The 17,314-nt window shown below is 48.2% G+C and overlaps 1 protein-coding gene across 2 annotated transcripts in view; it reads right to left on the bottom strand.

The window, feature by feature from the left end:
• The window catches only part of epha4a (eph receptor A4a), a 46,635-nt gene extending 30,367 nt beyond the window's left edge, over positions 1 to 16,268 (bottom strand). For both annotated transcript variants that reach the window (XM_062517415.1, XM_062517416.1), the window contains exons 1-3: positions 16,132 to 16,268; positions 14,754 to 14,821; positions 12,115 to 12,778 (exon numbers count right to left, since the gene is read on the bottom strand). In XM_062517415.1, coding sequence (XP_062373399.1) covers positions 12,115 to 12,778; positions 14,754 to 14,821; positions 16,132 to 16,216 — 817 coding nt within the window. In that variant the 5' untranslated portion in view covers positions 16,217 to 16,268. The remainder of the gene's footprint in view (positions 1 to 12,114; positions 12,779 to 14,753; positions 14,822 to 16,131) is intronic.
• Positions 16,269 to 17,314: the final 1,046 nt, after the last annotated feature.

The raw sequence follows: 17,314 nt of genomic DNA, 5'->3' as shown, positions 1-17,314 counted from the left end.
TTTGTGGCAGTTTACTGCCCCGTCTGTTCCGCCATTCTACCCATGGCCTCCACCTTATACCGCTCTCCCTCTCTCTCTCTCCCTCCCTCCCTCCCTCCCTCCAGCTCATTCATCTCTCAATCTCTCCCCTCCTCTCTCTCTCTCTCTCTCTCTTGTTTTTCAGTGTACCCTTTACTGCACCCCCTAACTTCCTTTACATTCTCTTTTCATCCCTCCTTCTCTCTCTCTCCCTCTCTCCTCCAGCTGGTGAGTGAGAGGAGCTGGGAGCTGAAGAATGGACTCAACACCACTGTGCCAGAGAGGGTCACGGCTGCAGGGAGAGAGAGAGGGATAGAGAGAGAGAGGGGGATAGAGAGAAATAGAGAGAGAGAAATAGAGAAAGAGAGAGAGAGAGAGAGAGAGGGAAAGGGGTGAGAGGGAGAAGGCCCTTATTGATTCAGGGGGCTTTTGACATGCTAATGTTCTTACTGACAGCTTCGGCCTCCCTCTCCCTCTCTCTTTCCCTCCCTCTCCCTCTCTCTTTCCCTCCCTCTCCCTCTCCCTCTGTCCACCCAGCCAAGGGCCTTCAAAGCGAGAGCCAGCCTGACAAAGGCGAGCAGGGAATGCGGAGGGCTGGCGGCTCATTGGCCGCTACGGTCTCGCTCGCTCGCTCGCTTTGGCCGCCCGCGGAACAGCAGCGGGGCCGCAGACATGACTGACCGCACGGCGATGGAGAGCGAAAGCAAATCACGGTGACTGGACAGAACAACACAGGAAAGCCCAACATAGCACAGCGTCCTTGGTCCAGTACGGTGTAGAACTGCCGAGCTACAGAGCTGCGCGCCGTGCGGACAACAGCACCGTCCACTCCACTGTAATCTAAACATCAACCCCCGCGTCCTTGATCACGGCTCACTCGCCGGACACGTCCTGGTGCTCGGACAGCTGGACATCTGGACGACACAGTGGACGCGCAGTCGCTCTTGTTGCGCTTCCTCGTCCACTTGGAAGGCGTCCAAGCGTGGAATTAATTTTAGATCACTCAGACGCGCGGCGATCATGCAAAGCACATCAGCCACAGAGCAGAGCAGAGCAGAGAGGAGCAGAGCAGAGAGGAGCAGAGAGGAGCAGAGAGGAGCAGAGAGGAGCACTATGCAAATGTGTGCAGTGCAGCAGCCAGGAGCACAATGGAGCACAGCAGCATAGAGCAGCAGCAGGCCCGGCACCAGTGCAGTGCACTGCCCTAATGGAGCTCATTATGACCCGCATGCACACACACACACACACACACACACACACACACACACACACACATCACTGGCTCTGTGTTGACAGTTTACAGGAAGGCGTGTGACTTATTGAGTTTCCTCAGGGGTCAACACGCCACAAGACCAGAAGGAAGGGTGCGTATGTGTGTATTTGCCTCTTTGTGTTGTGTATGTGTGTGTGTGTGTGTGTGTGTGTGTGTGTGTGTGTCAGAGAAATTAAATATTAATGATTTAGCAACTAACATCGAAAACTCTAAATCACCAGGACTTACATTAGAGGGAAGGGAAATTAAATGCTTGTTATTTGCTGATGACCTCTTACTTCTATCGCCAACTGAGGAAGCTTTACAGGAAAGTCTTTCCATTCTTGAAAACTACTCAGAAACTTGGAACCTCAAAATAAACACAGAGAAAACTAAGACAATGACCTTTCAGAAAAAACATCGCTCAACGGGGAATAAATATACTTTCACTCTTGGTGGGGAAAAACTATGTCAGGTGACAAAATATAACTACTTAGGCCTGACAATATCATCATCAGGCAACTTTGATACAGCAAATAAAGACCTAGCTGAAAAGGCACGGAAAGCTTACTATGCAATTCACAGAACATTAAAACAATTTAATCCCCCCGTTAGACTGTGGCTGAAAATTTTCGACTCAACCATCAAGCCCATCCTTTTATATGGAAGTGAAATTTGGGGCACCAAGTACCAACACAATTATGTCTCTTGGGACAAAAACGCAGCAGAGACATTTCATCTTGAATTTTGCAAAAACACCCTTGGAGTACATAGAAATGCCTCCAATCTTGCCTGCAGAGCAGAACTAGGAAGATTCCCCCTACTGACTGATATAAATAAAAGGGCATGCAAATTTTACCATCATCTTATATCTAACCAAGACAAATGTCATTATAATGCTCTCCTACAGAGGGGAAAACACCCAGAGAGAGACCCTTTTACTTATCTGAAAACTAAACATAATCTGAATGAAACGGACATGACACAGGCAAAAATAAAACTAATCGAAAAAGAAACAAAAGAAGAGTATTTCCAATATTGGCTGAACGAAATTGAGCATTCTAATAAATTGAACTGTTTTCAAAAAATTAAAAAGAATTATGAATTGGCACCCTATCTTACAGAAATTAAAGAATTTAAACAAAGAAAACAAATAACTTCCTACAGAATTAGCGACCACTCGCTGGCCATAGAGACTGGAAGACACAGACAGACCTGGCTTCCAAGGGAAGAAAGACTTTGTCTGAATTGTAATGAGGGAGCAGTGGAGGATGAGCTACATTTTCTAACCAAATGTAACAAATATGCCTCTATTAGAGGCCAGTTTTTCGAACAATTCACACAAGTTTCACCTCAATTTCACCTATTGGGAAATGAAGAGAAACTCCCATATCTATTAGGAGAGCACAGAGACTGTATTAGTCTAGCAGCACAATACGTGTCAGACTGTCACAAAATGAGGAAGTGAGTGACTCTTGATAATGTGGCAAAGTACATGGAAGCATGTTGACAATATCTTTTTAAAATGATATTATTATTACTATTTTTTTTTCTAATTATTTAAGTTTCCTTTCCTTTCATTTACCTATTTTAAAAATAGTTCCTATAAGTTTCATTTGTTTTCACTCCACCCCAAACAGATATTGTATCTGTTTGTTTTTTGTAATATGTCAGCTTTGGCAACACTGCTTACTTGAGTCATGCCAATAAAGCTCCTTTGAATTTGAAAATTTGAATTTGAAACACGAGAGAGAGAGAGAGAGAGAGAGAGAGAGAGAGAGAGAGAGAGAGAGAGAGAGAGAGAGTTTGCCTGTGTGTGTGAGTGTGTGTGTGTGTGTGTGTGTGTGTGTGTGTGTAATGCTCGGGTCACCCTTTCCGGCCCCTGCGCCTGTGGCGGGGCTGGCCTCGGACTGCAGGGCAGTTATGGAGGAGGCGTTGAGAGAGGGGAGAGGGCCCTGGAGCCCGTGATTAATGTCCAGCTGCACACTCAAAGGAGAAGTGTGTCAACACCGCCGCCATGATGGCTGAATTACACACACACACACACACACACACACACACACACACACACACACACACACACCGGGGGTGTGCAGGTCTGTGATCCGTATGTGTGTAAGGAGAGTCAAGGGAATGTGTGTGTATGTGTGTGTGTATGTGTGTGTTTCTGCAAGCATACAGTCCAATTCCCCTCCCTCTCAGCGTGCCACATGCGTTTTTTAGAGCAGAACGAGACGTCCTCACACTAATACCGTTAACGACTACACCGACAACTCCACCAGCCCGGGATGATTAAACATCAGAGATCCACACTCCACACACACACACACACACGCACACACACACACATGCACACACACACACACACACACACACACACACACACACACACACACACACACACACACACACACACACACACACACACACACACACACACACACACACCGGGCCGCTGCCGGCCCACTGAGAGCGGAGGGAGAGTGTGCTGGGACCAAAACATTTACAGCAAGACTGCGAGCGTGGGTAAATACGGCACTCTAAAGTGACAGCTGCGGAGACACACACCGGGAGAAACACACACTCTCACACGCACTCTCTGCCTCGCTCACACATACATGCTCAAGTGCTTTCCTACATAAAAAGGGATTGTGGCTCACTCTCAATGGCACCAAATGAAAACAGCATCTGCTTTCCCTCTCTCCACATACACACACACACGCACACACACACACACACACACACACACACACACACACACACACACACACACACACACACACACACACACACACACACACACACTCACACACACTCACACACACACACACACACACACACACACACACACACGCACACACACACACACACACACACACACCTCCCCTCTCTCCTCCTCAGTGTGGCCTGAAGTCCAAGTGAGTGGTCCTGCGTGCTGAGTGCTAGGACTGTGGACTGAAGACTGCCACTTGCCGCTCCTGTGAGAGGCAGGCAGGCAGGCAGGCAGACGGGCGGGCGGTGCCGGTGCCGGTGCCGGTGCCGCGCTGCCTAATGGCTGGTATTAGCGTGCGCCGGGGCTCGCCGGCCTCTCCAAATAATTACCGGTGTTAATGGCCTCTGTGCAGGTCGCCGCTAAAGCCCCTCCAGCGCAATTACCAGTTTCACCACTGCATTGTGGGAGAGACGGGGCCACGGGGCCCCCAGAGTAATCTCATTACCCCGTCTATCTCTGAACACCCCCCACCACACACACACACACACACACACACACACAGGGCCCCGCTCGTGTCTGATCAGGCAGCATCAATAGGCATCTGCTAACTGACACCCTGTCCGATCTGATGCAGGGAAAGATGTGTGGAGGCAGGCATCAGGGTATACACACACACACACACACACACACACACACACACACACACACACACACACACACACACACACACACACACACACACACACACACACACACACACACACACACACACACACACACACACACACACACACACACACACACACACACACACACACACACACACACACACAGGGGGAGAGAATCCTTCCAATTAATTGTTGCCTCTGTGTCTCGGCACCTGCATGGTTACATTTCAACATTTTCCATTCGCAGATGACAATATTCTCAACCACCACAATCCCAGGACACAATTGCTTTTGTCACCTGGTCAGGGCACCCCAAAAAAGGTACCCTGACAGCCTCATTGTGTGCTAAATGCTCGGTGTGAATATTCATTGTGATCATTAGGCTTCAGCATTCATGCGGAGTGGAGGGGGGGTGGAGGGGGGGTGGGGGGGCTGGCCAGGACCGGCCCTCATTTGGAGCCGCATTAGTCTGCTCACACGTCCATCTGGCCCGTGTGTCTGGACACAGCTCTGGCATGATGGCGCTAATCAAAGACAAAAGACGCAGCACTGGCCGCTGATGGAGACTGTCAGGCTGAACGTGCCCTGTGCACATCAACACACTTAGCGCTTAAACAGGAAGGATGGGTATCCTCCACCCGCTCCAACACCCCACCCCACCCTAAAGCCCTCTGCTCACAGCCACAACCACCCCCTGTTTAACCTTTGACCCTGCTGGAAGGAAGCCAACCATCAAACGCCTCAGTTTCCAATGAGGGGAGAGGAGAATTAAGAACAGAGAATTGTACAAGGGGGGGGGGGGGGGGCAAACGCTAACCGTTGGGGAGGGACCGAAGGCTCACACACACAAACACATGCATACACACACACACACACACACAGTCACACACACATACAGAGTTTGACGGACACCTTGTCAAATGAACATTAACCTCCGGCGCGAAGCCTCAATGAGCAGTGCAGGCTCAATGGAGCCGCGGGTTAATAAGAGACAGAGCCAGGGGCTCATTCAAGTGGGGAGTCAATAAGCCCTGGGCCGGGCCGGGCCTTTCCAGGGGACCAGCGCCAGGGCTACAGGGGGACAGAGGCTGCGTCCGCTGGGGGAGCGCAGGGCCGGCGGTGGGGTGGGCCTACCGGGAGCTCCAGCAAGGCCTCCATCCAGCCCAGCCGCGCTTAATGAGTGTCTGGCACAGCGCGCACCCAGATACTAATCAAATGATCATTAAAACAGCACGGGGAGGGAGAGCCCCGTTACAGCTTAACCACATCAAGGCACCGCGATCATCTTTATTTCTTCGAGGAAAAAGAGATTAAAATGCCAAACATTTAGCAACATGGCTTCTCTCCATTCCTAACTAATGTGCGAAACAATCCATCAAGGGAAACGTTGAAATGCCCCCCTGACACTATTTAATTACAACATTATCATTTGATGCCTGGTGTGGTTAACAGTATATAGCTTGAGTGGATTGCTCTATCAGGACAATGTTTAGCTTTTCAAATGCTACGCCCAGATTACAGCTCTGTTAATGGTGGAAACTTTTCCAAAGGAGATCTGGGCCAGAGTCAGTAGCTAGATGGGTTTTGGGCACTTCCCTAAGGCCACACACACACACACACACACACACACACACACGCACAGGCATGGCACTAGGCCCATCCATCACCATAGACAGCTGAAGGAGCGGGAGCTGTCAGGGACACTTCCCAACTAGAGTCACACATGCAGTGATGGACAGGACAGGGTCAAGGAGAACACACACACACACACACACACACACACACACACACTGGAACGTGCGGACACATTCAACCATACAATATACAATACAGAGGATCATTCACCTTGTAAAATGAATACACCCTACAGCCGTACAAGTATACTGTACTGTACTGCATGCACGCACACACGCACGCACACACGCACACACACACACACTCTCATACACACACACACTCACACTCTCAAACAGCATTTTCTCATTCTTCTGCAGCAGCGCTTGCTGTTGTTCTCCCAGGCGTCTGTGCCTGGACACTGCACAAGAATAACAGCAGTTGTGTGGCAGCTCTGTGTGGGCCAACTGCAACTGCAGCACCAGCGCCAGCACCAACCCAAGCCTCCTCCACTGAGAGGCCTGAACAACACCGAGCACCCACACAACAACAACAACAACAACAACAGCAACAACAACAACAACAGCATACAACAGCGGCGCTGAGAGAGCCCAACGGGTTTCAAATGGGATACTCCAGAAACAAAAAACAGCACTAATTACCCACAATTCTGCTCTGTTCTGTTCTATGCCCCTGAGTGGAGGAGGACCAGCACAGTGGCCACCGGCCACAAAGGAGTGGAGAGGAGAGGAGGACAGGAGGACAGGAGGACAGGAGGACAGGAGGAGAGGAGAGGAGGAGGAGATGAGGAGAGAGGAGAGAGGAGGAAGAGAAGAAGAGGAGAGCATGGGCAGGGGGAGAGTGGGGAGGAAATGGGAGAAGAGGAGTAAAGAGATGTAGAAGAGGAGGAGAAGGAAGAAAAGGAGGGCAGTGGCATGAGAAGGGAAGGAGAGGATATGGCCATTGTGTGGCGAGAACACTAACTTTGCTGCCTGTGCATTTCACGGACATACAAAATATGCAAATGACAAATCTGCCAGAAATCAAAGGGCACCTTTCTCCCTCCCTCCGTCTCCCTCCCTCTCTCTTTCTCTCTCTCCTTCTCCCTCCCTCTTTCCCTCTCTCTCTGTCTCCTCAGACAGCTGACGTTCCCTCCTTTCAGAGTGGGCCGTGTGGAGGAGAACAGAGGGGGATCGTGACAGGAATCAGCATACGCGCCTCCCATCAAAAGCAGCGGCCGCAGGAACACACACAAAAAAGCACAGGGATGAATATTCATACGGAGGCACATTTTGGCAAACGCCAGCTATTGTCTCAAAGAAAAGAGAGGAAAAGAACACACGCACACACACACACACACACACACACACACACACACACACAGCTGAATATGATGATGAGCCCCACACCTGCTCGTAATTATGACAGGGACTGAGATAAACATGCAAGCTTTTTCTAATTAGACACACACCACCCCACACACACACATGCGCACACACACACACACACACACACACACACACACACACACACACACACACACAAATGCGCGCACACACACAGACACACACACACATACACACACGCACACGCATGCACACACACACACACACAGGACAGCCCAAGATGTAATAAAGTCCTCTACTTTGAGGCTTGGCTTTCTCGCACATAAATTAGCGCCTCTCATTACATACTTAGCACAAGTTGTTGTGTTTTTTTTTTTGCTACTGACCGAAAAGGAAACAAACAAAAAAAGTCTATTTGCATTCCTCCTGAGCTGCGACACAAAGCTTGTGTTGTTTTCCTAGCGCTGCGGCTCTTGTGCTGCTCGTCTCCATCTGTCTCCGACGTCACCTGCAAACCACATTAAAGCCAGTCGTGGAGAGAGCTCTGTCTCCTCCGCCGGCCTCCCCACCAGTCACCACTCATGCGTGCGACTCACTTTATCTGCACTAATTCACAGAACTTCATTTGCTCGCCATTCCAGAGGACCCAGCGCCACTATTAGCCCCAGACTCATTTGTCTTCCCAAATGAAGCCCAAAGTGGATTAAGCCTCTCAACTTTTTTATCGATATCACTTATGGAGGCACTTATTTGCTTTTGATGAAGGGAGAGAGAGAAAGAGAGAGAGTGAGTGTGTGTGTGTGTGTGTATGAGAGAGAGAGACAGAGAGAAAGAGACAGAGAAAGAGAGAAAGAGAGAGAAAGAGAGGAAGAGAGAGAGAGAGTGTGTATGACAATATCTGAAAACAAGTGCAAACTTTTGAACAGTGCGAGCTGCAGTGCGGCCCAGAAGGCAGCCTTAGTTCCCAGCATGCCGTGCCCGCGTGGCGTGGCGTGGCGAGGCGCCCCCCTGGCGAGGCGTGACTTCCACCTCCGCACCGCAGCAGATGAGCAGCGTGGGTACAGCGCGCACAAAAAGAAACAGACAAAGGGGAAAAAAGAGAAATAAAAGATAAAATCCGCTTGCCACACATACCCCTCCTCCACGTTCACGTCTAAACCTCGGGTCGATTGTGACGCCACCCAACCCTGGCTCTGGCAGGTTTTCCGGGCATAACCCACTAGCCCCGCAGCTGTCAAAATTTTGACGTCTTAATCAAGCTCGGCCATGACCCCGGTCGGGTGCGGGGGAGGGCGGCCTAAAGCTGGCGTGCACCTCTGACCCCGTCCTGTGTTCCTCACCTCAAGGTCCTCACAGCCCCGCCTTGCTCCCCGACACCCCAACAATTGGGGCTCAGGTCCTATTGACGCCTCACGGGCCATGAGGCTTGTACCCCTCCCGGCCTGTCAATAGGCCTTTCAGTCAGGGGGGCCCTATTGAGTGAGACCCACCCCCCCTTCCTACACTCACACACAGACACACGAACACCCCCACCCCGTCCCAAGAGGAGCCCCACATTGGAGGTGAACCCTCAGGCCCTCCTCCTCCTCCTCCTCCTCTTCCTCCTCCTCTTCCTCCTCTCTCTATGGCCTGGCCTTTCTTGCCTTCACACTTGGCCCTGTGAAACAGACAGTGAACCCCCTTTATGAATGGGCAGGCAGGCATGGAGAGAGAAAGAGAAAGAGAGAGAGAGAGAGAGAGCATCTTTTGAACCCTTGTGTGCCTGCGAAGATGAGACTCTCCCCAGAGAAAACGTGCAATGAGTTAATCTGCTCACAAGGCCTAGGAGGCAGGGAGGGAGAGAGAGAGAGAGAGAGAGAGAGACTGAATGGAAAAAAGAGAGACAGAGAGGTGGCTGTTGGTGTATGGCACCAAGATCCCCCACATAAATAAGCGTTCTGAGAGCCCTCGAGGTAAACGTCTACCATAAGGCTCGCCACAAAGACGCACCATGGTAAGTGGAGCCCGCCACACCTCCAAGCCAAATGTTAATTGCAGGAGCTCTTAGAGGAAACATATACGAGGTGTTGTGGAGAGAACATGAGTCCCATTTGGGCTGAGAGAGCTCACTAAATGCTGCACAAAATGGCGACTGTCTCTCTCGCTCTCTCTCTCTCTTTCTCCACAGCAATCACTGGCAAGAAGGTGAACAGCAGGAAGAACAAACTGTTGTTTGGCACTGCGGCAACATTTCACTCCGAACAGAAAAAAAAAACGTATTAGCAAAGAGTCCAATATCTGCTGAAAAGACAACAGCGAGATGGCCAAAAAAGGTCACAAAACTCGCATCAAACGAGGATAAAGTTCTCCCGCTCAAGGCCAAAATCAACGCTCCTACATTCATAGCTCTTGCAGGACTTGTTGGACACTAGCCAGAGATTAAGAAGAAACCATAACCTCCGCGGTAAAGAGCACGTACAACCAGACCGCATCTCATTCCTGTGCTGTTAGAAAGACACTTAAAGCGGGCATAAATATCAGCCTTGCCGAGCAACGGCCCCCTTATCTGGCCTGCGTGTTAAAATAGCACATTTATTGAGACACGCCGTGTTATCTCCAACAAGGGTTAAGCTGACTCGAGTAAATGTGCTCTCCCCGATGTATAACTCAGGCTCTCCCCCCTCCCTCGCACGCTCTCAGGGCAGAATGAGCAACAAACGCGGGGGAAATGTAGAGGGACCTGGTACATGCCACCCCTGCCTGGCTCATAAAAGCCCCCCTCCGTCTGAGAGAAAAATGGCGGAGCAGCACCCTAAGAAAGGCCCTCTTATTTCCTCCGCCCTCCCTCCTCTCTCTCTCTCTCTCTCTCTCTCTCTCTCGCTCTCTCGCTCTCGTTTTCTCTCACCGCTACTTCCATAGCCGCCCACCCTGCGGCCCACACAAACCCACACGAGAATACACAAACTGCGACCGCCCGCCGAGAGGGCCAGAGCCACCCCCCTCACACACACACACACACACACACACACACACACACACACACACACACACACACACACACACACACACACACACACCAACACCCCCTCTCACCAGCCCGCAGGACCCCTAAATTACAGCCTGTATTTGTCATGCAATTAGGCTGCCCAGATAGCCGCCATAAATAAAGTGGAGAGGAGCGGCGAGGCGAGGTGGCCGTTCATCACGCCGCTGAAGCTCTGACCCTCTTCTGGACCGCTCGGCGTTTTTACGGGGGAGAAGAGAATCAGGGGAGGGAAAGAAGAGGGGGGGGAAAAGACAGAGAAAAAAAGAGAGGAGGGGGGCAGCTATTTAAAACTGTCTGGGTTTGTACTGAACAACCCCCCCTCTCTCTCTCTGTCTCTGCCCTTTCTCCTTATCCCGTTACCCCCAACCCCTGCTAGCGCTCCTCATTCCGCTGACCCCTGCATCACCCTGGAGCTAGACTGGCTCTCCGTAACCACCGATCTCGGCTCACGGACACCTGAGCACCGGGGCACAGAACAACGAGCGAGAAAGAGAGAGAGACGAGTGCTTTACCAGAGGAAGATCACCTTTCAGACTTTCACAAACTCTCCCCCCCTTTCACTCCGTCTTTCTCTCTCGCTCAATGTTTTTGGTTTACTCTGTAACAGGCCCTTCGTCTCTTGAGGAAGGGAGAGAGAGAGAAAGAGAGATTGCGGGAGCTTAAAACTCATGATCTAATTACAGAGTTTTCCGCCCGACACACAACATGCGGCTGTTGCTCAAACAGAAAATAATTAGTGCAAATATTTTTTTTTGCACTAGCAGCTCCTCAGGGGGAGGTGTTTCTGATTTCAAACAGAGAGATCCATAATCACAGCCAGTGTGCCCCTAACTAGAAATACTGCCTCTTAATCCATGGCTGCCAGGGAGCCTCCAGCTGTTACTGCCTGTCTTACTTTAAACCATAATTGTTTCTAGATGAGGGAATATAATGAAGCTTGGGCTTTATAAAAAAAGATATGGTCTTATTTTTATTTAATATGCTTTTTTCCTCCATCTTTTTGGTCTTAATTGCCAGCAGGTTAGGTGATTATTGTGTTTAGGATGCAACAAATGACAAAAGCAGTTTGTGCGGCCTAAAAGAAACCTTCTGTATCGTAGGAGGGGAGGGACTTCCTGCCACACAATGGAAGTTCCTCTTTGTTGAAAGTGTAAGGGGGTTAAAAAAGAGCCAAATGACACAAAGACCCATGAGGAACTGACAAAACCAAAACTAAAAAAATCAATGAATACCAAAATTATATTCTAATAGAATTGTTCCTACAGTGTGGACCAACATCACTGATATAATAAGTGGGAATCAGGAACCAAATAACCAAACCACAAAAGCAAGAACCCAATAAAAAAATAAAAATGAAAATAAAAAAAGATTATTGTGTTTCTTAAGTTTGGTGTTGAACCATTTAGTGCACGTACAGTTTGGGCAAGCAGCACTGAGGTGAGTCAAAGGTAGGATAGATGTGGATATCAGATCTTTACCTTGGCAGGCTCCTGTCCGCTCCTCGAATCCAGGGTTGCACAGGCAGTTGCCGATGGGCACCAGCCATTCTCCGTCCGCCCCGCAGTACATCTTGGGCACCTCGCGCTCCTCCGAGTTGTCCACGCAGGAGCCGCGCACCTCCACCAGCGAGGAGGTGTCGGCGCCCGTGGTGGTGTCGGGGAACTGCGCCAGGTTGCGCACGGTCAGCGGGCACTTCTTGTAGAAGATCCGCACGGACACCAGCGCGATGCAGGCGCCCACGTCCTGGAAGGCCAGGTAGAAGCCCTTCCGGGTCAGCACCCCGACGTCCCTGACCTCGGTGTTGAGCTTCATGATGCGGTCCCCGATATCCACCTGCGTGAAGCTCTCGTCGGCGGCGATGGTGTCGATCTTGGAGAACTGGTTCTCACGAATGTAGCGCTCCTTGTCGTTGTTGGACTCGTAGTAGTAGAGGTTAAAGGTCTCCTTGCAGGTTCCCATGACGCCGGGAAGACTGTTACAGTCGCGCAGCGTGAACTTGATCTCGATGTAGACGCGCTGGGCCCCTCCGCGTGGGATCCAGTCTGTCCGGAGCCAGTTGTTCTGGTTGGGCTCCATCACGTTGCACACTTGGTAGGTCCGTATGGGGGTGTTTTTCTCGTCCATGATGCTCACTTCTTCCCACTGCCAAATATAACACAATTATGAAATGGCTGTTTCTTTTTTTTCCCCCATTTCCCAGCCATTGCCAAATAGCTTTGCATTCCATTCCAACTAAGCTTGATTAAAAATGTGTTCACCAAGAACTGTGATTACTTGAATGAAACACGACTGCAACATGTAACACCTGCCGTTTTGTTGAAATGGATGGAAATCTGCACAGATTTGTGCTCAGTTAAATATTAGATACTATTCTGTCATATAATGAGATGATGAGGGCCTCCCTCAATTAATAGTGTTTACATAAAAATAAAAAAAAACTCTGAACGTTTTAAAGAAACAGAAGGGCATATTCTGGCAATATTAATCTGTTTCTGCAGTATTTAGTATTAATAGAACTCTTTTCAGCAGTCAGAAGGAGTCAGATTAAATATTTCATAGTCTTTTAAAATTCGTGCATTTAAATGTTTAAAGCTATTGTAATAGTAAGGCAGTCGCTGTCAACCAACACAGTGGTAGGAGAGAGAACAGAAATGAGCTTTTTCTAAAAGCTCTGCCCAGTAAGATTAATTTCGCTCAGCTGGCCCTAAAATGCTGACCATGTGGTTTGTTATACAGTCCTTGGTGAGACAAAGAGTGTTCTCCCAATAGTTATCATATATAAACAATGGGCACCAACTCCATAATCAATGTCACATTCCCTCGTTGTGATTACTTCCCTATTAGCAAGCTGTAATAACCCGCAGCTCCTGAAGTTCCTTACTTCCTATTGGTGAGAGCTAAAGATGAGATATGTAGAATTCAGGGGTGTTTTGAAAAGGGCTGTCATGATCTATGACGCTCTCTTTTCTTCTCGCTTTCTTACTCTTTGTAAGTCGACAGAAAACCCAGCTGCCACAGCGATAGAGCTGTACACTTCCACCGACTGCGAGAAGAAGGGGGGTAATTCGCAATCAAAGCTTGAATAAGGCCTTGACGGCTCTGCCAGGACCCTGTCAATCACTCGGTTTGGTGAGATAAAGCGACCGGGAAGGAACGCTCTAAAACAAGAAATGCCAAGTTCACGATTAAGCTCGGCGAGCACAGGCACATGCCAGATGACAGCACGGAAAAGGATATTTAAAAAATATATGACGTAGGCTATAGACTAAATAGGCTATATTTCTGCTGTGTAGAAGATTGTAAGGGGAAAATAGACATTTTGTCAGAATTAATGTCTAAAATATGAAACGCAGGCCAAATGACAGGCATGAAGCACCAAAAACTCATCTGAAAACAGCATTTAATACAGTAGACTTACTGTACATAAATAAATAAATAAATAAATAAATAATGTTTTGCCAAGGTTGCTTGTGGTTTTGGAGAGAGGTAAACTGATTTTAAAAAAAATGGCAAAACAGTAAAAATCCCATACCACCTGAGATTTAGCCAACTGAATGTAGCCTAAAGGGCGGCAGTAAACAGTATGTTCAATGTTCATTTCAACAAAAAGGAAATACTAGTGGCATATGCTTAAATGTGCGCTCTGAAATTGCAGTCATTTTTATATTTAAATGAAGCTTCTTAAGGAGCGTCCCAGACGCATGTGTAACTAGATCGGTCGAACTGAGCGGTTTGTAATTTAAACATTGATTTAACTAGCTAATTAGTTCTCGGACCGAGAGCCTACGCCGCCACTCAACTGTTCAGCCTCACGCCCGAATTGTGCATGTAAACTGGTGCGGTAGCCTACGCCAGTCTCTGCTGAATTAGAGCGGCACTTCACATGTTATTAGACTTTCGCGAGGCCGAGGCCTGGTGAAAAGGGTATGTTTCCTCTCTTTAGGGCCTAGGCCCTCGGCTATTTATTTTTAGATTGGTAGTGAGCCTGGTGAAGTCAGGCTAGACTAGCCAATGGCACTATGTGACCCGGTGCCCTCAGTATTTTCGTAACTCCGTGGCTACACCAGACATGGCAGCCCATTTCCACAGTAGGCCTGCATTTTGCTTCTTTACTCACCCCTCCTTCTGTTGGACTGGCAACCCATTTTAATTCGCCTTGCACTGTTCTTGAGTCCAATAATGTCACTGCAAACAGAAGAAATACATTCGGTTACACTTTAGGAGTCTGCTAGGGCCGTACAGTATGCTACACACCTAGGCCTTCTCTGCACTTCCAAGCCACCTACGCTCATTCGTCTAAATTATGCGCCTTGCTTGTGCTGATGGATAAAAATGGATTGTTGTACATAGACACCAGCGCAAGTATTAACTGATCTCCTCCTGCAAAGCCCTTGCCTGGGACATTATGTATCCATATTTCGTTTGTTTAGAACGCTATGTGATTGAGATATAAAGATAATAGATAGCCTACTAGTTTAAATAGGCTATACCGCAAATAAATGATCAAACAATTAGGCTACTATCAAGTACATAATTTAAGTCCACTGAGATGAAATTGAGAGGGAGGAAAAAACATTCGCATAAGTGAGCTGACCTTTATTATCATGAAAGTATGGCCTAGAATATGTTATTCGACATCCTCTTGGTAATGTTAACCTAATGGGTAATTTTGGAGAACTATTATGACGAAACGAAAAGCGTGGACATATTGTTCAGGCTAATCATCAAGTAATCTATCGATAGCCTTTCAAGTGTCTATTTGGACAATCTGATAATGTTGGAACCTACGTGTGCTTGCGCCAAATTAGGCTATACAACTGGTTTAGGCTATTTTACAGTGTACACACAATGGACATCTTACTGTGAAAAGTACTCAGACCTAACCACCAATGGTATGAAAAAACAACAGCATATCCTAGCTAGGGCTACATTAATGAGTTACAATTTCACGACTAGCATTCCAGCCATACCCATCTCCTATATCTGTAAATTTCGTGGACAGTGTGTGCAGTGCATAAATCTGCGTGTAACGGGCCGAACCACGGTAATTTTTCAAAAAGCGCACTATCTGTCAGCAATTAAAACGCTCAAATATGAACTTCCAACAAGGGTTTATTGTCGGTAGTTGAGGTGAAATTATTTGTGAGAATCCCATCATTGTGACATCCAAAGCAGTTAAAGGGCAAATGTATGAGCTTTTCAAACTTTCGGGATATCGAGGGCTGCAGTTTCCCGCAAATGATGCGGCGTTCGGAGTTCGGAGCATCACGCAAGCTCGAGTTAATTTGCAGCGCACAATCACAGTCATATTCACATAATCAATCCATCTTTCGGGGGAAAAATATCCAAGCAAAGACGACAACCAGCTGCTGGCGATGTGCTTAAAATGAGCCCTTGGTGTAGACCAGATAACGATACCGTGTAAGCAGTCCCACGAAGTAGTAGCCCAACAAAATCAAGTCCAAAGAGGCTGTGCGTTCTCCGGCGACCCTTACCTTCATTTGGGGGATAAATCCGTGTGCTCGAAACTATCGTAGAAATCCAAACCAGAGTCCAAGTTGTGCGCACGATTGCAGCCATTTGTGTCGCTTGTATCTGTGGTTCCTCGGCTCCGCGGACGGACCGAAGTTGCTCTTTCCCTGTGGAATAAGTGTTTGAGACTAATGCACAGCGCTCGCTGAACACTGCCAAGGGGCGGTTCTTCTCAGACTGACGCGACTGCCACAGTCACGTCAAAACGCCTAAAGTCAACAGACACCTTCCGTCCCACTCGCAGGAAATCAAGCAGGGTCACATTGGTAAGAATGATAATAGGTCTATGGAATGTAAATAAGACGAATTCCTAAGTTTCTAATTGTGTTAGAAAAAAACATTTTAAACGTTCGAAAGACTTTGCATATCAGCCTACATTAATTTGTGATTGATGGATAAGCAACCCTTCTTTTTCCTCTCACTGTGTGCATATGTGTGTGCGCGCGCGCACGAAAATGCATGCATGTGTGTGTGTGTGTGTGTGTGTGTGTGTGTGTGTGTGTGTGTGTGTGTGTGTGTGTGTGGGGCTAGCGGTGACACTCAGCAAACATTCAGACGGAATTAAAACATTCATCACAGGCAAGGGGAGGTTGAGCTATGAGCTATTCCATATATTTAGCGAGCAGACTCTTGAACGGCTCACTGAGATGATACAAGAAGTCCAAGTGCGCCGTCTACCGTTTCTCGAAGGAACTCGAGTTTGTAAGCCTGGGCAAAAATCGAGTATCTCTTTTTTTTTAAAAAAAGAAAAAAAAAGAAAAAGAGAATCGGTTGTAATCGTTTGGAATTAGCTTAGGCTTACTGGTTTGGGAGCTGTGTTCCAAACTAAAATAAGAAAGACTCATAAATGAGTCGTGTGTTCGGATCTGTTCTGGTAGTTTTTGGCGTGGTGGTCAAACGTTTAAATGCAGGATTCGCTCGTAAATGCAGATTTAATGCCTAGCCCATTAGACATTAGACTTGCTAAGAAGATATTTGCATTGTAATTGGGAATGGAACACAGGCTCACCTAAAATAAGAGACAAGCAACGAAGAGTACAGTTTAGGCGAGATGCCTCTCTTCTCAAACATTTCTGTGACAGAGAACACCCATGAAGACGGTCTGAAGTTACAGACATAACGCGTGTGGCGGTGCTTTCTTTCCGT

The sequence above is a fragment of the Sardina pilchardus genome, chromosome 2, assembly GCF_963854185.1.
Source record: "Sardina pilchardus chromosome 2, fSarPil1.1, whole genome shotgun sequence".
Taxonomy (NCBI): Eukaryota; Metazoa; Chordata; class Actinopteri; order Clupeiformes; family Clupeidae; genus Sardina; species Sardina pilchardus.
Note: the sequence above shows the minus strand (reverse complement) of the source record. Positions and strands in the feature narration are given on the sequence as shown.